This window comes from Branchiostoma lanceolatum, chromosome 4 (assembly GCF_035083965.1).
Source record: "Branchiostoma lanceolatum isolate klBraLanc5 chromosome 4, klBraLanc5.hap2, whole genome shotgun sequence".
NCBI lineage: Eukaryota > Metazoa > Chordata > Leptocardii > Amphioxiformes > Branchiostomatidae > Branchiostoma > Branchiostoma lanceolatum.
Window position 1 is genome coordinate 16,075,514 of NC_089725.1, and position 25,892 is coordinate 16,101,405.

The window sequence follows — 25,892 nt, forward strand, 5'->3', positions numbered from 1 at the left end:
TTTACAAAAACACAGCTGCAATTGGTCCGTCAGGATTAGCGCGTAAATGAACTGACCAATCAAAAACCTGATATTATATAAAATAAGTTGACCTCTGCCCCTTGCACTCGATATGCATGGGGGCCTCAGAAACGGAGTGAGTCACTGTACATAGTTTCACGACAAAATGGTCGGGGGAGGCAAAAACACGTTGTCAGGTTCGGCACCAACAGCTAACGGACACGTCAAAGAGTCCAATGGATTCATTCCACATTCGAACGGCCACGTCCCCCACTACAAGGATGACAAGGTGAGGTCGAACCCCTCCCAAAGAAAACGGGCAGTTTTGCCCCGCCTTCAAGATGGCATTTGTTTTAGTGACAAATGACCGGTCGGGCGGGGCGCGGTGGTTGCATAAAAACTTCCTTAGGAAAAACCACAAACAAATTGCCGTGTATGTATTATATTGTAAGAATAGAAGCCACGGCCAGGAACTGATGTTAATGCTGTTCCTTTTAAGGTCTTTCAAAGTTTAACTATATAAGTTAGTTATCTGGCCAAATGATCTTTTATCTGGATTGTGACGCATCTCCCTTGCTGAACCAGCTCAGCAAGTGGGATGTGTCCCTATGCCAACGTGGAGATCCGCTTGTAACCAACGAGAGATACAAATGACAATATTTCGTCACTTTTGTTACGACCCCATATTTGGTTGACTCACATGTTGCACCTTTAGTCCTTGTTCATGATGCAAGAATCAAAACGGTTTGATTCGTTTCCGACTTAAAACAGTTTACATTTTGCGTTCACGTTGCAGACTTGGACCCGTGCTCAAAACGGTTGGCATCAATTGGCATAATACCGGTATACAATCTCTCCCCCTGAGTCTGTTGAGATCCCGCACCGTCTTGTACCTCAGCCTCAGAGTCTTGGTCTTGATCAGCACTGAACTGCTGTCCTGTTGAAGTTGAAGACGTACGTGTTCCTTCTGTTCCAACAGAGCCTTGGAAATTTCTTCGAACACATCCTGGTTCCAATATGTGCCATGAGGTCTCCTCTGCACCTCCTGATTCTCCAGATGAGAATATATTAGGGCTGCCGTTTCCTCAGCTGACCATTTAGAACTGGAGTTGGCAGCCATAACAATTTTACAATTGAAAAACACGCGAGAGAAATATCTGATTAACAGCTAAAAACGTTCGCTAACCAAAAGTGGTGCCGCAAACTAGGACCCACGTACCTGGAGGCAGATCGGTTCCATGCTGCTTTTCCAATCGCTGAAACAGTTTTATTACAAGTTGTCACAGACCACCTCGGAGGGGTGGCTCAGAATAAAACGTCCTTGAACAGATCAAGCGCTTTGGAGCATTCATGTTCACAAATAAACCATTTTTGCCTACCCAAACGAGTCAAACTGTTTTGATTTTTGAATAGACAAATTTTTATAATATTATCACTCATATCAGTTGCAACTTTTAACCATAACGTTATCTATGTAGACTAGTGAGTGGTACATCGTACGGAATTTTTTCTGACTACAGTATGTTTCAGATTGTTCAAAATTCTGATATTTTGAAAGTAAAATACGGTAGAACTACATGTACCAATTTTAAGTGAAAGTAACCATAGTTTAATAGGTAGGAAAAAATTGAACACGTTAAGTTCCAACTTTTGAGGAAGAATTCAGATTTCACCACATAAGTTGCTTTAGCTTGAAGCCATTGTTCATGAAATCAATGAAATTGCGTTTGTGAGTTTTTGTATATGTTAAGAATGAAATATCTTTCAGGAATCTGGAATGATCTTTAGCAGGTCTATTTACTGTGACACTAGAACCAACTTAGTAATGGAGAATAATATACATTGAACTTTTAACTGACTTTTTATTTCCTTTAAACTAACTTCTTATTTCCTACTTCTTTTCCCACATAAGATCAAGAAGATGTCCCAAGAGAGCTTTGAGCCAGTACCCCTGCTGGTGGCCTGCCTGACATACCTTGGTTATGGCATGTTGGTGCTATTTGGCTACTTTAGAGATTTTCTGAGGAAGAGTGGAGTGGAAACAACACACTCAACCATAGAAAGGAAAAAGATGAGGGTAAGTTTGTTCAAGTTTTATTTTCATATTGTAGCATGGCCCAGTTTAGTTCTTCATTGTTTCCAAAGGGACATATCATTTCATTCTACTCTACTGTACTGGATTTGCATACTGTGCATTGGGATGTACATGTAAAGTTAGTATGTTTGTATTGATCTCTATTTTGACTCATGTTGTAAAATCAATGTTTTCCCCCAGGATTTTGTTCCCTTGTACCAGTCCTTTGAGAGTTTCTACACCAGGAACCTTTACACACGTATCAGGGACTGCTGGAACAGGCCGATTTGCAGCGTACCGTCTGCGGAGTTTGACGTTTCAGAGAGGGTTAGCAACGATGGCAACTGGCACCTTAGGTGATTTGTGATAAGCCATGCAGCAATTAGTGTCTTGATTGTGTAGATCCATGGATTAAGATTGTCCCCTCAGAGGCAGTATTTAATAACTAGTACATACTTTCATATTGCTATGCTGTGTTGAAATTCTATGAACACGTGGAACAACTTCATCAAGCTTTGTACAAAGTTTTTTTATCCTTTCTACTAGGCTCACAGGTAAAAGTAAACGCTGTGTGAATCTAGGCTCCTACAACTACCTGGGGTTTGCAGAGAAGAGCGGCCCGTGTGCAGATGCTGCAGCAGGGGCCCTGCAGCAGTATGGGGCAGGAGTCTGCAGCACCAGACAGGAACTGGGTAAGACTCAAAAAGCTGCACCTAGTGAACTCCAAGCTAATGCTTGCATCTGTTTACATTACCCATAGAAGAATGCAGATGACAAGTCTGCTTCATGCAGATGAGTTGGGTCATTGATGTAGGTGTGTGCATATTTTGGTTGAGCTCCATGTCTATCAAAAGTACATTGTCTTCTGCATTCCTTGACTATCTGTCATGTTCTGTATGACTGTAGGTGTGGCAAGCCTGACCACCCCCATATGACCGTACTTGGTTGTTACCAAAAAGAGAAACTCCTCCCCTAATCCCTTGCACCGCCATACACAACAGTCCATGTCTATCAAAAGAACATCATGTATTACTGCTTACAAACATCTTGTACTGGCACCTGATCAACCAACATGTACTGACAGATGACTATATTGGACATCTACAGGGAACTACAGTATCCATGAGGAACTGGAGCAGACAACAGCCAGGTTCCTGCGTGTGGAGGATGCCGTCACCTTCGGAATGGGTTTTGCCACCAATTCCATGAACATTCCAGCCCTCATGGGTGGAAAGGTAAGTAAAGGATAGAGCTCTGCTCCGAGAATGTTGCAGTAGCTGAAGTACAGCCATACTTATACAGTATAAAGGGCTTGGAGTTGTTACTCTGCAAGCTGTTTGTTCAGCTGGGCCAGTGTGATATGTTCACCCTTAGTTTGAAGTCTTTTTTTTTTACTTTTCATTTGTCTACAGGGATGCCTTATCCTGAGTGATGAGTTAAACCATGCATCTCTTGTGCTGGGGGCCAGGCTGTGTAGTACTGTCATCAAGGTCTTCAAACACAATGGTGAGTGACAGCATAAGGAAGAGATGTCACAAACATGGTTGGCACAAAGATATGCTACATGTTGTTGGTGATAATGGACAAACATCTAAGTTGATGTAGGTCTGCCTGAATTGCGATGTTGTTTCAAGATTGTAAACCCAAGAAATGGACTTAATGTGTTTGAGTCTGTGGTACAGTAGAACATGTATTCAATTTTCACAGATAGATGGAGCTTAAGACCAGCAGTGAAGTTTATCGTAGATCCTAAACGGTTTAGTAAACCTCCATTTACTAATACGTTTCTTAGTAAATGTCCTTAAAGTAACGAAGCTCTACCCCATCCTCCTTAGATATTGAAGATGTGGAAAGGAAACTGAGGGAAGCGATCATAAATGGCCAGCCACGGACCCACCGGGCCTGGAGGAAGATCCTGATCATAGTGGAGGGGATCTACAGTATGGAGGGCTCCATCATCAAGCTGCCCGACCTCATCCGTCTCAAGAAGAAGTATGGGGCCTACCTGTACCTGGACGAGGCCCACAGCATCGGGGCCCTGGGGGAGACGGGCAGGGGGGCGACTGAGTACTGGGGAGTGGACCCCAGGGATGTGGACATCATGATGGGCACATTCACCAAGAGCTTTGGTGCTGCAGGGGGCTACATTGGAGGATCAAAGGTCAGTCTTAACTTCATATCTGTGCATCCCAAGCTCTTGTCAGGATTTCTTAGGCTTTTAGCACGAAGTTATTACGCAAAATATCATGGCATGACATGTTTGTGAGCAGAAAGGATAAGATCTTTCTCTTGCTGTCCTCCCAGCGGTTGATCAACCACCTCCGAGCGTACTCTCACAGTACCACGTATGCCTGCTCCATGTCAGCTCCTGTGGCACAACAGGTCATCACTTCCATGAAGATCATTATGGGTGAGGATGGTACAAACAGAGGTAAGTTTCCCCATTTACTATATTGTGTTGTGTTGTGTTAAGTTGTGTTGTGTTGTGTTGTGAAAAAAAAGCTGACTTCTACTACTGTTTCTTTTTTTCCTTAGTAAACTATAGGTCCTACTGTGATAAAAGCTTTACTTTGAAGGTGGAAATCTCCCACGTCTTCTGTTTTCATCATCATTCTCAGTGCTGATCATTATGGAAACTTGCAATGTGTGCTTAGATTGTCTCTACTCTAGTAGTCCAGGTAGGAAGATATTGGATGGCACGGTGGGTACTGCCTGTAACTGAAAGAAAATACTTTTAGACTGGGAAAGGTATTTTTTGTAACATTTATCAAATGGTACTGCACCACTTGTCAAGAGCATACTGACAAACTGTCAAAGCTTCTCCTGGATGTAAGGATTGAGACATTCTTGAACAGGAGTTAGAATGCAGGTACATGTAAGAAAAGTAATTGTTATAACATTTTTTGTTCCTATCATTTTTTAGTGCAAATGGATAATTCTATGGAAAGTTGTCCAAAATTGAGATATTTGTTGATGAAACTACAGTAACTTCTAACTATTTGTTGCCTTCATTTCTCCACTGTCCAGGTCAACTCAGGATCAAGCAGCTGGCAGCCAACTCCAAGTACTTCCGGCAGCGCCTTGTGGAGATGGGGTTTATTGTATACGGAAATGACGACTCGCCCATCGTGCCTGTTCTCCTCTACATGCCTGCAAAAATTGCGTGAGTACATGAAAAAGGAAACTTTTGGTGTCCGTTTCCACCGTGTGTGATATTCAAAAGAATGAAGGGGAAAAACAACGGCAAACAGGTAACGAGGTGTAAAGGTCACACCAAAACTTTTCAGTGTCATGTAGGTGGGCCACGTGAAGTAGAATCTCTGTTTAACATCTCTATGTAGACTAGGTGTGACACATTCCTCACTGGAATTTCATATCCAGAAGTCTCTCCATTCAAACTAACAGGAGTACTTTACATAGATGTATGAATATTTGAACAAGTTTGAACCGAAACTACTATAATTGTTGTAGAACCAAATAGACTGTTGTAATTGTAATATTTTCTGATTGTATATATATATATATATATATATATATATATATATATATATATATATATATATATATATATATATATATATATATGGTTTCGACATTTTGTTGCTTTGGAGTAATGAATAGCCTTCTACTTCTAGAGTTTTAAAGGGACACCGTAATGTGACTGCTTACTTCATGAATTAAGTTGAATCCCATTTGGAAGAGGAATGAATGCAGAAGCTGGGTTTTAGCATAATGTTATTTCAATGTTTGATAATTAAATTGATAAGCTGTGAGGAGGCTGAGAGTGGACAACAGCCAGGTGTGGTTATGACAGCTCATCTTCTTTATGGCCCATGTGCATCCCAGTGTGAAGAATCTTATCTCTAAAGTTGATGATTGGGCTGTTCTCTTTGGGAATTGTGTGCTAGTTTCAGACAACTAGTTCAGAGCTAGAGTCAAATGTGGGAAGATCAGTAATCTTGTGTTTTTTGTCTCAGCTGTTTTCACACTTGGTGTGCCTAACAGCTTCTCTATACTGTTTACACACCTGGTTTGTCTAACAGCTTGGTTGTTGTGATATTGAACACAGCTTAGCAGGACTTATTACTGACTAAGATGTCATCTTTTTATTGTGTTCAGAATAAAGTTTGAACAGTTTTAATGAGACCATTGTCTCAGCATTCAACCTGAGTGATCCAGTTCTCAAACCAAGCTGTGTCTGAGTAGCTGGGAGGGCAGAAAAAATAGTGTATAAGGATATCTACTGAGAAGCCTTAACACAATGTAATTAATGCAGGCTACCATACTCAAACGTAAAAATGCAACTTGTTCAATCGATCATGACATGTACATGTAATACGTGTATGATGTGAATAGTTTGCTCACTGTACCTTCTACGAAGGATAAGCCCTTGAGCCAAGTACAGTGTATCAGCTAAGTTTGTCTCAGAAAGGTTATTTCTCCAGGAAAAATTCAAGGCTTGACAGATTTGATTTTCATCGGATTGTTTTTGTAATTTTCTGGGTAGGACTGTGGCTAAACCTGTTGTGCAATTGTTGAGTGTTGAACAGAGAGTCCACGTCATGTGACCTAACGCAATGTTTGCACCCATGTTGGTGAGAGTGGGAGTTTTAAAATGATTGGCTGTTGTCGTACTAACTTGGCTTTCCCTGTACGCTGAATTGCTGTCCAAACCATGTTTCCTGCTTGGCAAAATTAGCCCGTAATCTGCTTTGCTGTCCATACCATGTGTCCTGCTTGGCAAAGTCTGCTACCCCTTGACCTTTCGCCCTGTTATTTACTACAGCTTTTATACAGTGTTCAAGCTTTCATCAAGCATGCATGCTGAACACATTTTTAATGTTTCTGCTGTCAATATATGTAAATTGTGTAGGAGTAGTTCTGTCGTAGTTATTGAGCTTTTTTAACAAGCGCTCAATGCTATCCCTTAACATGTTATGCTAATGGCTATGGTTGTAAAGTTGTATGTGGCTACATGGGTGCTAAGGTTACCTGTTTATTACTCTTGCTTCTGTCCATATTTACTGTCCTATGTTCTAAGTTCTAAGTTGTGTCAAACAAACAAGTTTCTGTTATTTCTGCTTTGTAGGCACCTTTTGTCCTTACAGGTGAGGCGATGCATCCAGAAATTCTATTGAGTTGAAAGACAACAGAACAACCTGTGTGACATGTGCCAAAAGAAAATATTTGAAATCAGACTATCAGACCATTCTTGGGTGCTTCTCTAAAATGTCATGTAATTGTTGTGGAACAATTCGGCTGTTTCGTGTCCTGTTGCTATTGCACAACATTGATTTAGCAGGTGTTTAATGTCTTTGCCTGTGGAAAAATTACAAAAAATGGGTAATGCAGCAAAGCATTTACTTTGATTTATGATTTCAAATTCTAAAAGCTTTAAATATTTAATAGCAGCTAACCTCAGATTGCTTCTCAAGACAGATTCATAACGGGAAACTTGGCTTTTTTGCATTTGACTATGTTTGGTTTCTTGCTTTTGTTTTAGGGTATTTTTATTGTCATATGTGTGATGGTACATGTGTATCAGCGTTTTCTTAATCTTATCAAAGATTTGATGTTTTGTAACCCTGTTTTGATTGCTTTCCTCAGTGACTTAGACTGAATGATAGAAGGTATGTACACTTACTTTGCCCTTGTAATATAGAAGGCCGACTGTGCTGTTTATACTTCCTTTCTTCCCTCCCCACAGAGCTTTTAGCCGGGAGCTTTACCAGCAGAATGTAGGGGTAGTGGTTGTGGGTTTCCCCGCCACTCCTCTTGTGGAGTCCCGAGCACGTTTCTGTCTGTCTGCTGCCCACACACGAGAAATGTTAGACAAGGTAGGAATGGTCTGTAGCCACACACTGGCTCATACCTCCAACATACAAATGTACAATCAGCAGTCAAAGGGAGACATGCCCTTTATACCAGGCTGTATAATGGTTGCTTTCATTTAAATATGTTCAGGGATGCCCTGCAGAGGTCATCTTGATACCACCCATGCCAGTCAGCTTACTGTTATACAGATTGTAGGGATGTAAGTACAGTACTAGAAACATTTTGGAGCAGTACAAATGAAAATGTGGCGTCGTGTGGCGTAATGGATAGACCATTCGACTGTCAAAGAAGGGGACCCGAGTTCAATCCCGGGCTGCCTACAGACATGTCTGGACATGCGCCCCGACGTTGTGCCCTTGGGAAAGGCACTTAACACGACTTTCCTCACTTCACTCAGGTGTAAATGAGTACCTAGCTCATCTAGGGTTAGGGACGTCCCTTGGATAGGACGTTAAATGGAGGTCCCGTGTTTGGGCAGAGCCACACCCCGCGCACGTAAAAGAACCCACCACACCTTTCAAAAAAGAGTAGGGGCATGCCCCGGTGTGCGATGGTCCAAATCCTTCTGTCTGGAGATGGTGATTCACTACAAATCACCCGGATGGAGGCCTGGCAAACCTCCGTCTCGTATCATCCATACAGTGATTTACACCATTCACCCGGACGGGAGAACTGGCGCATCCCTGTCTTGTATGGCAGCCAACGAAAGGGTATGTCACCCCGTAAAAAGGGCGGTATAACCCTGTCGTAGCGAAAGCACGTCGACTGATGATGATGATGACAAATGAACAACATTCTTGACAAGAACGAATCATTGTGATTAGACATCTGGGCATTGACATTTCTGAAGTTCAACATGGTTTTCTCAGGACAGTATGTAGGTATTGGAACTGTGGTAATGTTGCAATTTTTATAGTTTTTTTTTTTTAAGGTGATGACCTCAACTGAGGATCAAGAACCTGAACAGTCGTCCTGCCACACCCAGAAATACCATCATCACCAGTGGGATGTAAAACAGTTCTACGAACTATCCTCTCCTTTAGTATCTAGGAATACATGTTACTTACAATACATGGATGTTATCTTGCTAGGTTCTGGATGCCATCAGTGATGTTGGAGACCGTCTGCAGCTGAAGTACTCCCTCAACCCACCAACAAAGGGCGTGTTTGCTGAGGAGTGCTACAGGCAGGTGGACTGCCTGTCACACGAGGCATGATGTCTTCTGGTCACAGACATGGTTACAATGTACTTTAAGTCTTGAAGATGCAGTTTGTTGGTTGCAGACACTATATTTATGCAGTTCAGACTCTGACATTCTTCTTGCAGTAGCAAAGCTTTTGTATCTGGAACACACATGAAAAGTAAACAGTCACAGAAATGCAGTACAAGAAGATCCACCAATATTCCACTCAATCATTTTGTGTACCATACACTGGTTGATGACAGGAACCAAATACAATAATAATGCTTTGCATATTTTTTACATTTCAAGGGTTTTTGTGTGTGTGGTAACATAGTGGGGATTTTATCATAATGTTAGGGTAATACTGATAGGTCACAGGAAATTTGGTAACCCAAATTCCTCTCATTTGTGTCTTTGTTTAAATAATACTTGTACATGCTTGTTTGGGGATATGAACTATATAAAGGTTATCCTGACGGGATATATTTCCAACATGTATATACTTACCCTCACATGAAGGGGAAAGGATTTGAAATTTCTAAGACATTTCAGAGCCAGTGTTTTCACTACATATAGGTACACAAAGTTTGCGAAGCGGCATAAATGTGCTAGAATTCGGTCTTGTTCTGAAGATGGAATTTTTTTGCCATCATTAGGTTATTCATGTTGATGGTACCCAGTAAATTCAAGCTAACAGATATAATATATAGAGGTGTTAGAAAATGAATCTTTGAAATTTTATCAGTGCCTATCCCATAGTATTGACCTTGGCATTTACTGTATACTAGTCATCCATATATGTACATCATTTACATCTACAGTAGTTAAAAGAGTTACAAAGGAAGGAGTTTTAATAATTTGCTATTTAAACTCACAAAATGCTTCCGCTCAAAGGAGGTCAAAAGTCAACAGATTCATATATTATGGTGGAAGAAAACAGTGAAATTTTATCTAGACCTAGCACAAAAAGTTTGGAAACGTTAGTTTGATCAAGGAGATAAAACCTCCTTGGTTTGATTGGTTATCTTTGTTGTTCTTTTATCATTAGCATTGTGTCTCATATCATTAGAAAGAAGAAATGATTTTAAGCACAGTGCTAATTGTAAGAAAACAATTTAATAGGATATGATCAAATTGATGTTGCCAAACGTTTGGAATTTGGTTTATTTATGTATGTGTTCCTGTGATGTGGCTGCTGCTTTGCCACCTGGAGCTTTACTTAAAATACATGTATGTGAATGTTGGAGTGGACAGAAATTTTTTATACTTTCCACAGCCATGGCAGCTACATATTATAGAATTCCATAGATTTCTTACTTCCATATGCCATTGACTTATGTAAACCATTCCATTATTTTTACTACATTCTGTCATTTCAACTAGTCTCTTACATCATTTTTTAGTTGAAGATAGATTATACAAACAAAAGAACCAGAATGTGAAATGCAAACTCTGTTGTACATTACTGACATGTGATGTTGAAAATGATTTTTTTAGTAAATCATGTTTTTCCATCTTTATAGCAAAAAGTTAAACAAAAGCTGCATTTTTGATATCCTTAACCAGTACTCAACCCAGCATATCGTCCAAAAAAAAAGATAAAACTACAGCACCATAGCTGCCTTATGCTACTATGTTACAAGGACCAACCAGTAGGTACTCTTGATGGGACATGCATTGACATATTTCTCTGTCAGTAATTTATAGTTTCTTGAGTTATTTCTGTTGATTAAGCCTCTGTGTGAGGACAATTTAAAGATAGCATATTAGTATGACAAAGTGTTACAAATATGTTAATAGATGCTTGATAAAAGCAAGCAGCATAGAAGAAAATGTTTAGACAGACAAATCTGAGGTTTTGTCAGACATGCTTATGTGTTAAGGTGAGAGATGGTGATGAAGGTATTAGGTATAGGTGAATGATTTGCTTGACACTGGGACACTGGCCAGACAGATTTGTGCAGCATGGTTCATCCTCTTTCTCCCACAGCTGCTCACAGAGCCTGTATTTTTCTCTACATGTTAACTAGTAGTTGGGAGACAAGGGCGCATCCCATTGATTTCAATATGCCAAACTGACCACTTCACTGCTGCCTTATTTTTTTTACGAATGGCCACACCTCATGTGGGTGGCAAAGATTGCCTGCCTTAGCCCTGAGAGCTGTCTTCTGTGTGCTACTTATGAATAGAATAGAAAAATATTGTAAGGCCATACAAATTTAATTTCTATGGATCGCTTGCTTTGGAAACCCCATATCAAATGCCAGCTTGTACCTAAGACTTATTACAAAGGGCTGACTGCCACTAATTAATGTAGGGCAATGATATTGCAAGCATTCCTTATTGGTCCCTATTGAAAGGAATGCTTTTTAAGGGGAGTGCAAAATCTGTGCTTGCAGTTGTCATCCATAGAATTAGCTTTATATGGCCATATCAGTGATTACAGAGGTTCTTGGTCATTTGTTATGGAAAATCTCCAAGCTCTAATCACATGTCCTCTGGTGCCTTTGCACACATTGTAATATACAGCACTGTGATATTGCTACCCACTTCAGAATATGTAGTATTTCAGATATCAGAATGCTTTGCTAAGGTGGAGGTCATGATCTGCTGTACAAAGTCTTAGTAATATACAATATACAAAAACAATAAGGACATAAAGAATGTGCCTTGTGTCCACCTGTGAACATATGCTGCATGTCAGCTTTCATTGCTGATACATGTATGATGTGTCAGGAACAATGTGTAGGTCAGTTACAGTCAAACCTGTGCAAGTGACCACCTCTACATAAGGACCACCTGGCCAATGTGACCACTTTTTGGTGGTCCCTTAAACAAATTTTCCCATTGACCTGCATAGCAACCACCTGTGCTCATAGCTCAGATTCTATTGGTTCTGAGTGGTATTCTTGGGCAGTTTTAACTGTAGTTGTGTGCTCAGGATGTGTGTACTGTAGGCTGACTAAGTCATCCTTCCAGTGGTTCTCCCACTGGTCAGGGTCTTGGCCTGAGTGTTACACAGACTAGTGTGTATTGCATCAAAACTCAACACAAACTTCATAAATTTCCCCTTGAGGTTATTCCATTGAAAAGGTTCAGATAGTTGGACCAGAAGTAAGGTGTTTGAAATACAACAGATTGGTAATTCGACAGAAAGCCATACAGGTGGTATGAACAGCAAATGTTTACATGTTTTCCTTTTGGAAATGCACTAGTGTTTTGATTGAAACTGGAAAGATTGTAACATATTGATGTGTGATATTTGTGACCACTTCTGACCAATACTAGCCTGGAAGCCAGCCATGATAGCTGTACCAGAAGGCAGATCAGAGTGATGAACAATGTACCCCAGGGCTTTCACAGCTGGATTCCAGGCTAGACTGCATGACTGACACTCACATACCTTTTCCCTCAAAATGTTGTAATATTGCAAGAAAGCTCAGCAAAGTTTAGTTATGTTGAGGACAGTAGACATGCAGATACTGTACTGTCAAAATTAGCAAACATTGATATGTGAAATTTTGTAATACGTGGCACGTTTCTTAAGTTAGCGCATGAATGTATTTGTGGAATGGGCTTGATTTATACCAAGTTGAAGTCTGCTAGAAATAAAGCATGGGTGTTTGCATAAAAACAGTCTCATTTCTTTATTCTGATTTTTATCACTATACCAAGGAGGTTGACTATACCAATGTTCTACTTGGTGCTAGTGATATTCACTTGAAGGTCTTAACTTAGCACCACATTGAACACAAATCTGACAGGTTCAACATTGGTGATAGCTTATGAGACAAAGTCACTTGCTGTACATGTGAGTCATGCACATGTGCAAATGCTTGGTCTGCCATGTATTTGGGATGCTGCGCATCAAATGGTGTATCCCTGGCTGAGGAAAAAGTTACTTAAGTTTGAAAAGGCAAATGGGATTCATATTGGTCTCCAAATTTATTCCAATCTAATTTTAAAGCTGTTAATTATCTGTATTGCACAATTCATTGACACCATACACAATTTTGCATTCTCATCCTTTATTTTCAAATCTATTAAATCATCAACGAACAAAAGAAGTCTCTCATATCTGTCCTCTGTACATCTGTCTCAAAGATCACTATAATACAGGGCAACAACTTTGGTCATGAGAAAATAGAAAAATAAATTAAACACAAAATGAAAAACCATTGGTCCAACAAAACCAAGAACAGTAGACAGAATAGATGGGGTACATTGATAGAAGCCACGTGTAGACAAAAAAAGGCTGCAGAAGTGAGCTGAAGCAATGCCACATCATTGCCTTGCACTGCCAGGTGCACAGGCAAAAACCCTTGAGTAGAAGTTGAAGTTCGTACATTTGGCACAATATGTTTGAACTGACATTCCTATAGTAACCTATTAGATGGAACTGGAATCATTTCTTGAGCAGTAGTTTACCTTTAAGCATCCATAAATGTGTGATACAGGTGCAGATATTGTGGTAACATGACCTACAGTGGAGACTGGACACTTCAAATAAGTGGACCATGCATGGAAATTCAGAGCTTTCTCCAAAGACAAAATGACTTGATGGGCGACCTTACATCTAAGCCTATCTAAGCCCTATCCTCTTCTGTTCACACAAGCTGCTAGCAGCTGGTGACTGGCAATATCTTTTTCATACAGGCTTTCTGTTTGCAACTTGCCCCTGAGGATCACACAAATGACAAATTGGAAGCACTGAATATTGTAAATGAGTAAATCTTAATCTAACAAAATCTTCACACCTTTCCTATTCAAACATTGGTAAAGAACACAAATCTTGATATACCGACAGATTTAGTGAATACAATTTATGACACTTTCACAGATTACCAACCACATAATGGGTATTCTGTTGCATATAACTATAGCTACTGTACATCTCCCACTGTGAAGCCATAGTTAGATTAATAGGGCTATATTATGTACAGCATCGTTCATACTCTTAGCATATGCATTTACAATGTATAGTTTGACTATCTATAACATGAGTACCTTCCAGTTGACAGTATTTTGTTTCTAAAGTGCAGTTACTACCTACATGTTTCTATCTTGAGTGTTATTTACTGTAGTCTTGTTTGGCAACTTCTTGTACACATCTGAATCATTTGCTACTTGTATCTATTTAGTTATTGGACATTAATCAGCATCATAAACAGTTGTTCTTTAGACAGTGTTTGACTGGTGCTTGCTGAAAGGTGTGTAACTAATGTGCTATCATAAACTGACATCTCTAACATGCACTACTTGTTTGGAACATTTGGAAACTGATTGGACTTTTAGAAAACAAAGAAGCCAACAGGACAGTCTTGTGCTGATATGAGGTTGACTAGCTTTGAGCTTGAGAAGTCCCAAAGTAGTTGGTATATCTTTACTCCTACTGGCAGAAAGGCAATGCATGCAGCTCTGTATATACATATTAGTCATCTGCACTCAATGTAAAACTACGCCAAGTGAAATGGAGTACTGACTGCACAAAGTCGCAGGCTCTTCTAAGTATAAGCTTAAGGCACTTTCTTTTGTCACTTCTCTACATATCTGCTACCTCCAACTGTTAAAATGTTTCACCTTTCCATCATTTAGGCCAGGTGTATGGTAATATTTCCCTATTATGTAGACAGCAAGGATGATGGTAGGACACTGCAAAAAAAGCCTTACTTACGGTTTTAGCGTCATAGAAACAGCAATATTGTCAACTCTGACCTGACCAGCATGTATAACGGCAGCCATATGCAGGTTGGGAGAGAGTGGGGGAATGAAACTTGAGAAAGGGGGGTGGCTTTCTTTATGTTACAATTTCAGAATTTTATCTTCGGCACTTTTTTAATGTAAGATGTGATTTTAAGAACTTTGGCAAAAAAAGTCTGCAGCAAATGTCATACATGATGTGTCACCACTTAAATCATGCAGTTAGCAAGAGCAATAATAAGCACCAAATACCTGGAATTGGATAGCCATTTGTACTTGTGCACAATGTAAACATCCCCCATTGTAGCAACTAACTCAACAAAAGAGTGTTTTTGTGCAGTGTCCATCTCCCTAAACCAGCATTGACTAGCAGCAAGCATCTCCAGGGCGGCAATATATTATAACTTTACAAGACAGTTCCAAAGTATGTATTCCTATCACAATTATTGCTCCTTGGTTTTATTCCAGCATTCCAAAACCCAGTGCCAGTGCATCATGTGAACTATAATGTTTTGTACTTTGTACTAAATGTGTATTCATTTTCCTTTCTCACTGTGAAACAGGAAAGCTGCACATCACATTACGTTTGACTTGATTAAGTGAGAAGCATTTTCCACTACTTATTCATGTGCAACAGACACTTTTTTCAATGTGTTTCAATTTTTTTGCGAGCATGCCGTGAAAGCTGCACAGTTTTGGACAAATTTTAACTTCAGGTTCCACTGGGTTTGTTTGTATGCTGTGAAAGCTGTACACCATTGTGGGTCAGCTTCTGCTGCACCATGCTGACCATCATTTCTGAGTATCTCTCCAGGAGAGACAGAGCACAGGATGTGTCTGTATCATCTTCCTCCAACACATTCGAGGCAGAGCCTTGACGGGTCCTTGAAATACTCTGAGACAGGGACTGGACAGATGCTGGTGAGAAAGAGTGGCTACTTGTGGAAGCACTCTGTTTGTTCATTGCAGTAACTTGGTTCTGTATGGAGGAGAAGGTGGCTGACAGCATGGACAGGACCTCATCTTTGTGTTGGACCTCACTATGCAGAGCCTGTAAAAAAAATAGAACGATGAAAATCAAAATGATTGCAGAAACCTGAAATACTTTTCTCACTAACCAACCCCATTCTTGGGGTGAAACATGTAGGTAACATCAATGCAGTCTAGGAGCACAGCTGATCACCAAATTTGACACAAATTACAACTATCTGCGGTCTAGTGCTTTGAACTCAAAGAGCTTGATGGGAACAGACAGCTTTATTTTCGTCCATGTTCTGGGCAACCACTTTCTGAGGCAGTGTCAACCGTACCTATAGGTAAAGTAACCAGCATTTACTTTCTCTCATATACACCAATTGTCTGTGATTGCTTCTTCCACTCACCCTAGCATGAAGACTAGCTGCTTTTTGGAATGTTCTGCGGAGATCCTCCACAACTTGGGAACACACCTCCAAGGAGACAGGAGAATCTACATGGAAACAAGACAAGACCAAATCTTATATTCTATGTTGCATTACGAAATTGTATTCAAACATTACACTTTTAGTATTAAAGTTAAACAAACTGCAAATCATTTTTTTGTACATTGTATGGTGTGCAATGGGAGAAGAGCTAACACAGAAGTTGTCTGAAATGCCAGAACATGACTGTCACCCACAAGTGAAAAGGGTAGGAACTACAAGTTGTTCTCAATTGATTTTGATGAGGCTACTTGAGAGGAAGGAGAGTCCAGAGAAGGAGGTAGCCAAGGCTGGCCAGAGAGGGAGGGAGAGTTTGTTGTTATACACCACCTTTCTCTGGCTGTTCTGTCTGCTCCATCACTCCATGCTGTGGAACCTCTGCAGAAGCTTTAGCAGACTGTTTAACAGGGAGGAATGCATGTTCCTGAACTTTTGTCTGTTGTGCTGTGTTAGTTAGCCCAACAATGGGTTCTTTCTGTCTGGCCTGCAGCTCCTGGGTCACCTGTACACGCACATCTTTGCCATCTCCATGTCCTTCATCTCCCTGTTCAGTGGTGCCATCCCCCTGCACTGCCGCAGGTCCATCCTGCTCCCTGCCAGCCGGGGGCAGGTTGATTTGAATGATGTCTGTGATGTCCAGTGGCATGGGGGGGCTGGGCTTCACCGTCCTGGATGGGCTGGTCAGAGTAATGCAACTGGCAACCACAGGAGGCTGTGTATCCAGAGCCAGGGACTGTGTTGGAGTGTCTGTTTTCTTACACTTTTTCCATGCATCTAGCCACTCTGGGCCCTCAGAGGCACGGACATCATAGGCTTCTAAGATTTCACTGTCAGAATGAGAGGTATGAGGTTGGCTGGTATCCCTTTCTGGGATCTCGTCTATGTCTGATGATACTGCTAGAGTTGGTCCTTGATCAGAGGAGACTGGCTGCAATGTTTCAACAGGAGTTCTTTGTAACGACCCTGGAGGTGTCACAGCCACCAGCTCTGACTGCTTAGGCTTTGGCTGAGTTGCCATCTTGTTGACAGGTGGAGACACTGCACCATTCACAACTTTCCTCTTTGCTGCTTTTTCCTTCAAAGACGACTTCTGTCTGGGGTCAGATTTGGATTTGATCTTTGGTTCAGCATGCTGTGGCTTTTTTACTTCTGTTTTGGCTCTGCTTGCAGACACAAATCCAGCAGGCGGAGGAGGCATGGCACGCCTGTCAGCTTCAGCAGGGTCACTACTGACAGCTTCCACATCTGATGATTTTCGTGTGGGACTTGGAGGAACAACATTCACACTAGGGGCTTTGGCTGACTCTGCCTTCTCACTTGTTTTTCTGCTCACACAACTACCCACAGAGTTTCTCCTGACAGCACTGCCTCGCACAGGTTTGGTCACTTTATCTGTTCCCTGTTCTGTGGCCAGGTTGGGATGTGAGACGGCTGGAGACAGTGGCTCTGATTTTCTGGACCTTCCTCGAGCTTTAGCTGCTATTGCCGACCCAGAGGACCTTCTACTGGCCTTGTCTTTTGTGAGAGAAGATCTCCGCCTCTCTTTTGTGGGCTTTTTAGTGTCTTTGGGATCTGCCAGGTTTGGTTCAGATTTGGCTGGGGGAAGGGGAAGGGTACGAGGCTTGGAGGGTGATCCAGGTTGGGACTGGCTCACCCTAGCACGCAAGGTCATGCTGTGGGGGCCTGGTGAATTACATGCTTCCACTTTGTTGTCACTTTTACCTAAGAAAAGAGACGCAAATAATGGGCATGCATTGACATATCTTAATTTGCTCAGCATATGGCAACATGTAAAGAACTGATACTCTTATGTCTCAAAATGCCAGTGTGCAGCTGAATAAAAGGAACACTGATACATTAATTCATCCAAATTAAGCAATGCCAACAACGAGGGACATGAAATTATCAGATACATAGATTTGGCAATAACATATCTATCTATAACAGAAATAACATTACATATCTAAAGAGCCTTGAATCTAAATGAAAAATAATATTTGGAACGGACAACTTCCCATAGACAAAAAAGTGTTTATACCAAATTCAACTGTAAAAACAATGCTTACTTTTTTGTGACAGGTCTGACATGGACATACTCTTGGTTACTGGCTTCTGAGCGGTTGCCTTAGCAACAGACTTGGCCCCGCCCTTGGTGTCTGGAAAGGCCTGGTTCTCCTTGTCTGCAGACGGAGTTGGAGGGGAAGGAGGAGAGCTGGGTAATTTCTCAGGGATGTCCAGGGGAACATCTACTCCACTGCTAGCTTTGGATGCTGTACAAAAAGAACAAAAATGACTGTTTAAATCTTCTGGAGCAAGATTTCAAAACTTACAAAGCAAGCTTTCATTATGGTTGCCCAATTTTTTTTAGATCTAAATAAGGACTTGCAGTACCTTCAAATCTAACTAAATCATCAAGTTTGAATTTCCATAACTTTGTTAAGCATCCATCATGTATGTGAGCAACCTTAAGATAAATGCTTTTCTACAATTGGACTTTGTGATCAATGATGTGTCAAGGTATGAAGTAATCGCCTGGCTCACCTGTGCCGGCACCAGAAGCTGTGCTGGATGGTGTGGTACTCCTACTGGTGGACACAGATCCTGAGCTCTCACTGTGGGAGCGGCTCTCAAGCGCAACTGGTTTGGACTGGCTGTCCTTCACTGGGAATGCCAGGTCGCGGGTTGGTTCAGAATTAATGCTGTCTGTTGAGGAAGCTCGTTCCAGCTTGTAACCCATCTGGACAGGGGTTTGCAAATCCAACAAAGTGGTTGAACATATGAAATTCATGGATCAGAAAAAATGACCATACCCAATCACATAGCCATGTTGCTTTAAATCAAATTTCAACACTAAGTACAGTGATATATACAGAAATGAGGGATCTTGAAATATATCTTCGCAAATTTGGTACATGTATAACAGTTCCATCAGACTTACAGCTTCCAGTCTCTTCCTGGTTTGATCGACAGCCATGGCCATTTCTTCCTTCTTTTTCTGCAGGTTCTCATCGTTTGCTGTGCTTGTCATGGCCACCGGATTAAGGTCCTTACCACTCTCAGTGACAGAAGCCATGGGAAGGAATCTGAAGAGTGCAGTCAAGTCAAAATATCATTACAATGAGAGCCGCTTATCGTGTGCTGTCAATTCAATTCCATCAAGCTTTTTGTAAAATCCACTAAATTAACAAACTGCAGATCTCTCACCTTTTCAGGCTCGTGCCTTGTTGGGACCGTGACAGGAAACGGGCAGAAATACTCAGTCTAGGATTAAGGAAATGATCAGCCTCGGCTACTGCTGGTGGCTTCAGCTCATCCAAACTCCTTCCGAAGATCTCACTCCCCAATGCAGCAGACACATCCATGTTCTCATAGTTATGTTTGAGGAACCTCTCTTTCTCTGGCGTTTGTGGACTAGTCTCTGAGTCAGGCTTCTCTGAGGAGCTTGATGGTGTGAGGGATCTGCTGATTCTGTCCTCCTCAGCCTCAGAGTTCTCCAGACTATCACCACCACCATCCTCCTCCTCTTCTTCTTCCTCATCATCCCCTTCTCCATCCTCCTCTAGGCTATCTGGATCATTTGAGCCTGAATCTACATGTATGACAGAGAGGAAACCAGCAATTAGTTTGGTCACACTTCTTCATAGATTTCTCTCAAAACTAGGTCAGTTATTTTCAAATTCAATTTCACTTGGACTTTTGAAATTAACTTGAAGAAAATTCATTTGACAGGATGGGTTATTTTGAAGAAGTGATGATGGCCTTATCACTATGGAAGATCTTGGTTAGTTGAGTAGAAACCAAACCAAAAGAACGTTCACAATAGTTTGAGTTTCATGGTGATATAGGAATAGTAATAGGATGAAAGTTCATGCATTGCACTGCAGTCAATACTGTAGAATTGGAAACATGAGACAACTTGTGTCTCTCTTATGGGTGTGAAGAGATGTTATGAGAGTTTGTGACTTCACCACATCACCACAGTGGCACTGCACAACACCCCAGCAGGCTAGACTGTACGTACGTCTGGCTAGTTTGTGTTTGGAGAGAGGTTTGGTACCGTCACCTTCCTCCTGGGATTCCCCCGTGTCAGCTCCAGTGTCTTCTGGCTCCTTCCTCGGGGTCTCTCCACCAAGTCTCTTCTTCTTCATGCTCATGGGGAAGTACTCCTTTACCAGGAAGGGACTACAAGCAAACCAAGAATGAAAACGTGAGAATTTCTGATGATAAAAGAACCTTTGACAAGTCTGCTGTGCCAAGGAGTGCCATAACACAATGTACAATGACTATTTTATACATTCATATTTTCAATTTGTCATGAATGTTGTCAAAAATGAGGTAAGCAAATCCATCATGACTTAAAACTTTGAATATATTTGCTTCAAGGCAATTTTCTGTCCCATGATATAGGAAATAATGTTTAGTATCTAATATACCTTAGAAATGGAACTGATCACATTACTGAAGTCTTTACTATGAAACAATAACAAGCACTCCATACACTTGTTTAAATTCTCTGAAGTGCACAGAATGAAGTAACCAATAGGTGAAAGCAATCTTGGGACACATTGGAGTGAAACTGAGTAAATCTGACTTTATCCCTGACCTGTCAGGAGTGATGATGAGGTCCTGGGAGGGGGCGGGGTAGATGATGTTCCCTGTATCCTCACCAGCCTCTGCATCGCCCTCTATGTCTTCGATGTGTAATCCAACTTCTGTGCTTGTCTGCCGGTCAAAGTTCAAGGTCAGTCGGGTTGGTCTCTCAAATGGCTCACTGTTCCTGTTGGCACCAACCTGACTCAACAGCTGAAAGGAAAGGCAACAGCCAATATTAAAAAGTCATGTAATACCAACAGTAGATTCAAAATAGAACTAGCTTACAAAGATGCTCATTAGTTATCAATATGATAATGAATCTGACATATTTCTGTACCTGCTTTGCTGGTGTCTTGCTCTGTAGCTCTTTCTCAAACTGGTCAAGACTCATCCCCAAGGAAAATGACAGCTCTTCTTGGACAGATTCAAGCAAGTCGCCCTGGATAAAAGAGAATACCAATGTTTATGCATCATGTTAGTAAAAATATCTTCATTATGCATAATGAAATAAATGAGGACTGATGTATGTCTAAACACCAAGCAGACAACCAACAGTTCAATTATTTACAAAAAATATTCTCAGGGGGAACTAAGGCGTACATGTATTCAAACTGTGGAAAACAGTTTTTAATTATATGCTGCTAAGAGATAGAATGCACTTACTGTTGTTCCTCTTTCAGCAGCAATGCCGAGAAGGGTGTCCCGCATGGCGTCAGGCTCCACAGTCAGGCGTCGCCGCTCTGAAGAAAATGTAGATACTTTCCTTCATTATGTTGCAATACACGCTTTTGAATATATTGGACTACACAGTAGACACAGGAAACAATTTTGTAATAGTAAGAGCAGTGTCAGGGATCTGTATACATTGATGAAGTAGAAAACATCATACCGCACTACACTATGTGGAAGATGAAAAATGAGAGTGCAAAAGCAATTGAGACCACGTTTCCTTTGAGGGGAAATGGACAAATATGGAAAACAAAGAAGTCTTTATAACAAAGCACATTTGTACCAGTTTTGCCTTTTTGAGAGTGATAACTTGTATGGTAAAATGACTAAAGCAATATTTTGACTATGACAACATGAAGTATCAGCATTGCTCCACATGCCACAACCTTGAACAAGGAATAGACAACCAGCAGCTAAGACCAAGTTACAACAAAACTCAATACGAAGACTAACCCAGTGCATCAGACAGAGAGAGAGAGATGGTGGTCTCTGCATCCAACTGTGACTTGACCCTGATGCCTCCATCATCCACACGTTGTGCCCAGCGCCCGCGGGGCTGGGATGGACTGCTATATGTATCTGGTGCACTCTTACTCACTTCTTCTTCCACCCCCTGAAAACAAAATCTTCTGTAAGTTTCATGTATTGACAAGTATGACTCACATGTTTATAAATCTATAAAAAAATAGTCACTGGAAAAATGAATTAACAGCAGAACAGATGAACTCATTGTATTTCACAAGGTTGAATGGGCGTCAGAAGGATGACGGCTGAGACTGTGATTGTATTTCACAAGCATACGCATTGCGCACACACACCAAAATCCCATACCTGTTTTTTGGCCCAGGATGGAAGCACACTAAAGCGGTAGTCAAACTCTGGGCCAACATTGGCTGCCTCTGTAAGGTTAAACATGGACAGATTTTCCATGTTAGCACTGCCCTTTTTCAGGTGTATGGAAAATACCAAATGGACTGCAATAGCTCTCAACAATTAGATAAATCATTAATTATCATCATTTTATTCAAGTCAGCTGGATAGAATGTTTCAATAGAAATTCATATCTGACATAACCACAGCTATAAGTTCATTTTACCTGCTTTTAATTGAGGCTCTGGTGACTTCTGAAAGAGCGAAGGTCGGGCAGGAGCAAAGTCTGACTCCGTCAGCCCGAGGTCATGCTGAAGGAGTGGGGCTGTGATGTTAAGGTCAGGAGGACTAGAGTGTCCATTGGCAGATGGTACTAAAGGTGGACCATGAGTTGGGAGTACAGCATACGTCTCTCTTCTGCATGGGCTGTCTGTCACTGCAAAGGTGTCTCTTCTGGAGTAACAGTTCAGAAAACCATATTTAGGGTTGTCTTCTTTTCTAATTTGCATTGCTCTTGTTCTTTGCAACCAATAACTAAGAGTTTTTTTAACAGAATCTCTTCATAAAGGATGGAAAATGGATGGAAATTCAGGGTCTTAACCAAGGAGACAGGTCGGACCTGATTTTAATCTTGGGAACTTCTGTCGGCAGCTGCTGTCCCAACTCTGCCAGCCGATCCTTCATGGTCTGTGTGAAGACTGGGGACAGCTTCCACACAAAAATGCAGCTGGGAAGAGATGGAAAACATGGACTGGGCTGTAGACAAAACTGACTCCAGGATTTACAAACTCTTATTAGTCAAGGAGACTAAGAGCAAACATTTTTCCTAGAAATTCAATCAATGCTTATTTCTCAGCAATACTTGTCCTTGGAGCAAGTCAACATGAAATGCCATTTACACCTGGCAAAAATCTAATCAAGGTTACTTCAGATCAACACACTCTTTTCATTCCATATAGATTACCTCCCTAAGAGACACATCTTTCACAACTCACCCGTCTCCCGATGTGGATATTAATCTCTTCAGATCAGGTGTAAACTTGACACCTGTTACCAGCTCTGGAACCAGAAGATAAACATGGTAAAGAAAGTCAACAAAGATATGAACATAACATCAACATTCACAATAAGCATTACTGATAAAACTTAGCTGCATCACATTATAATCATTGTATCATTTCTTTTGTACTCCCAGATGATGGGGAACAGAAGACGTTAAACCGGATAGTGAGTGAGTGAGTGAGTGAGTGAGTGAGTGAGTGAGTGAGTGAGTGAGTGAGTGAGTGAGTGAATATCAAAAGTCAATATTTCCATTGTGTTTGATGAGAATATGTCTGCTAACAAAAAATGCAGAAACCGCTGCTTTGTACAACCAAGCACCTCCGTGCTGCTTAGGTAAAAACGTTCTGAAGCTCTGCTATGACTTGTGCAAAGCTACAAAGTGTCCAGGTGCTGACCTGAGTGTCCAAACATGGTGGCCACACATTCTCCTGAGTAGAAGTCATAGATGCTCAGGTTTTTGTCAGAACAGCTGGTGACTGCATACATTCCTGATGGGTCCAGTTGCACCTGCATGGGGTTCCACATGCTTGTTTAGATTCAACACACAACTTGGATTATACAAATACCTGTGTCCAACTCAATTTAACAATTAATCTCAATTATTCTCTATTTCTTAGAAATGACTAGGAATGGCATTTTTGCAAAGGTTTGGTAGCAAGTTATGCATGAAGAGGTAAGGTTGCAGATTTCTATGCCTTTTTCTTTCTTCCCTTTTCACTCTGCTTGTTTTCATATAAATGGAAGGAAGGAACTTAGTTCTGAAGAAAACATGTCTTTACTTCAAGTATAACACAGTTGATTCTTCACCCACCTTTATCAATGTGCCATCATCTCCTAATGAGCCTTTGTAACCCTTCTTTAGCTTCCCGCTGTTAGTGTTGAAAATTCTGCAAATGGAAAAACAAACATGATGTCTTTAATCATTGACTGGTTGGCTTTATCAAAAGTTCTGAGATTTTCTGAGTCTTAGTCAATCCAAGTTCCTTTTGCTAAATGTTAACAAACATAATGAAAACAAATGTAAACAAAGTAATTTATTCTATCATACCTGACATTTCTATCCTGACAGGCAGTAGCCACATACTTCTTGGTGATGTCCACATCCATGTCATAGAATGTGCACTTGCCCAGAATGTAGTGGTTCCTGATGAACTGCATGTCGGTGTTGGTATTGGTTGGCCCCTGCAGTACAGAATATAAAACTTGTCATTGTAATACTGATATATGACATGTAACTTCAATTCCACCTGGAGCATGCACTCATAGTTGCCTTTTGTTAAGAAACATTGGAAAGTAGAAACTGTTTTTTTGTCAAATACTGTTAACTATGCATTGCCTGATGGTTCATGGTGTGCTACAATTAACACGCCAAATGCCTAAAAGGTTTACCTGTTGTAGTGAGCGGAACATGAGTGCCTTGTCAGCCCCACAACTCAGCATCTGCAGCTGGCCATTGTGATCTACAAAAATAAAGAAACAGTGAGGACACTGGAAAGAAATGGGAATTAGCAAACCAACTGGTTATTGGAGAAAATCTAAGCAAGGTTAGTAGAACTCATAATCTCGAATGGTACTTTCCTAGCATGGAAATCTCCTAGCTGTACCTGTTTCTAGAGTTAAAATCAACACGTGCAGACTTTATACCTGTAAATTTGACTGCTGTAATGGCTGCTGAGTGATCGTCCAGTGTCTGCAGCAGTGAATAATTCCTGTCGGCTTGGAAGATGTGAATGAGTCTGTCACGGCTGGAGGAGGCAAGAAGATTCAGACCTGTGGAAGAACAAACATTTGACTTGAACAACATTTAAAGACAAGGCTAGTTAGCTTTTAATACAACATACTTTGATAGACTGTCTTTTTGTACCTGTGTTATTTATGACCCTATGTGGATTCAACACAAATGATTTTGAAGGATGTTATTCTTCAACAATTTTTTTTCAGTTTGCACACAAACTTTGGTAATAAAACCTGCTCCATGACCAACATTTTGCTACAAAATGCATCTTTCCTACCTGTCTGATCTGGGTTGGCGTACTCCAGACACAGGACCTCTCCGTCGTGTGCCTCCAGGTACTTCAGCTGGTCCATGAACTGCAGCTCGTGGACACGGATGTTCCCACAGCGATCTCCTGAAGCCAGGTGCTGGCCATCAGGACTCACCTTCACACAACGGACACCGTTCTTCCCTCCATAGCTGTCGTCTGTCTTGTCATTGCTCCCAGCTGGACATTGTAGAAAATATAGAATTTCTGTTATCACGCCTGTTCTGAAGACAAAAAAGGGACACCCAATGATAGATTTACCTTGGATATTGAGTTTGACAAAAGCTGTAACGTAACCATGTTTAAAACTTGCTTCAGAACAACTTAGTGACAGTGGAGCTTT

At 41.1% G+C, this 25,892-nt stretch overlaps 2 protein-coding genes across 6 annotated transcripts in view; one reads left to right on the forward strand and one right to left on the reverse strand.

Moving 5' to 3' along the window:
• Positions 1 to 37: 37 nt before the first annotated feature.
• Positions 38 to 12,727, forward strand: LOC136432889 (serine palmitoyltransferase 2-like). The gene is made up of 11 exons (XM_066424498.1): positions 38 to 289; positions 1,913 to 2,077; positions 2,276 to 2,430; positions 2,621 to 2,766; positions 3,182 to 3,309; positions 3,487 to 3,580; positions 3,910 to 4,235; positions 4,379 to 4,505; positions 5,102 to 5,237; positions 7,782 to 7,911; positions 9,001 to 12,727. Exons 1-11 carry the CDS (start codon positions 167 to 169, stop codon positions 9,124 to 9,126), a joined length of 1,656 nt encoding a protein of 551 aa, XP_066280595.1. The 5' UTR covers positions 38 to 166; the 3' UTR covers positions 9,127 to 12,727.
• A 377-nt stretch (positions 12,728 to 13,104) lies between these two features.
• LOC136432888 (mitogen-activated protein kinase-binding protein 1-like) overlaps positions 13,105 to 25,892 on the reverse strand; it is a 31,002-nt gene continuing 18,214 nt past the window's right edge. For 2 of the 5 annotated variants that reach the window (XM_066424495.1, XM_066424492.1), the window contains 22 exons: positions 25,520 to 25,729; positions 25,152 to 25,277; positions 24,897 to 24,967; positions 24,556 to 24,689; positions 24,319 to 24,394; positions 23,903 to 24,014; positions 23,441 to 23,504; positions 23,065 to 23,172; positions 22,672 to 22,898; positions 22,407 to 22,474; positions 22,029 to 22,188; positions 21,510 to 21,586; positions 21,184 to 21,285; positions 20,857 to 21,056; positions 20,275 to 20,435; positions 19,458 to 19,842; positions 19,192 to 19,336; positions 18,795 to 18,990; positions 18,320 to 18,523; positions 16,584 to 17,975; positions 16,176 to 16,261; positions 13,105 to 15,844 (listed from right to left, as the gene is read on the reverse strand). In XM_066424495.1, the coding sequence (XP_066280592.1) occupies positions 15,506 to 15,844; positions 16,176 to 16,261; positions 16,584 to 17,975; positions 18,320 to 18,523; positions 18,795 to 18,990; positions 19,192 to 19,336; positions 19,458 to 19,842; positions 20,275 to 20,435; positions 20,857 to 21,056; positions 21,184 to 21,285; positions 21,510 to 21,586; positions 22,029 to 22,188; positions 22,407 to 22,474; positions 22,672 to 22,898; positions 23,065 to 23,172; positions 23,441 to 23,504; positions 23,903 to 24,014; positions 24,319 to 24,394; positions 24,556 to 24,689; positions 24,897 to 24,967; positions 25,152 to 25,277; positions 25,520 to 25,729 (4,643 nt within the window). In that variant the 3' untranslated portion in view covers positions 13,105 to 15,505. The remainder of the gene's footprint in view (positions 15,845 to 16,175; positions 16,262 to 16,583; positions 17,976 to 18,319; positions 18,524 to 18,794; positions 18,991 to 19,191; positions 19,337 to 19,457; positions 19,843 to 20,274; positions 20,436 to 20,856; positions 21,057 to 21,183; positions 21,286 to 21,509; positions 21,587 to 22,028; positions 22,189 to 22,406; positions 22,475 to 22,671; positions 22,899 to 23,064; positions 23,173 to 23,440; positions 23,505 to 23,902; positions 24,015 to 24,318; positions 24,395 to 24,555; positions 24,690 to 24,896; positions 24,968 to 25,151; positions 25,278 to 25,519; positions 25,730 to 25,892) is intronic. The other 3 variants (XM_066424496.1, XM_066424493.1, XM_066424497.1) reach the window with 3 other exon arrangements.

Bases quoted from the DNA above. Each gene is read 5' to 3' on its own strand.
- LOC136432889 (XM_066424498.1), top strand. From the start codon at position 167: ATGGTCGGGGGAGGCAAAAACACGTTGTCAGGTTCGGCACCAACAGCT. The intron at 4,236-4,378 runs GTCAGTCTTAAC...CTGTCCTCCCAG, and splicing joins GCTACATTGGAGGATCAAAG to CGGTTGATCAACCACCTCCG. The intron at 7,912-9,000 runs GTAGGAATGGTC...TTATCTTGCTAG, and splicing joins CACGAGAAATGTTAGACAAG to GTTCTGGATGCCATCAGTGA.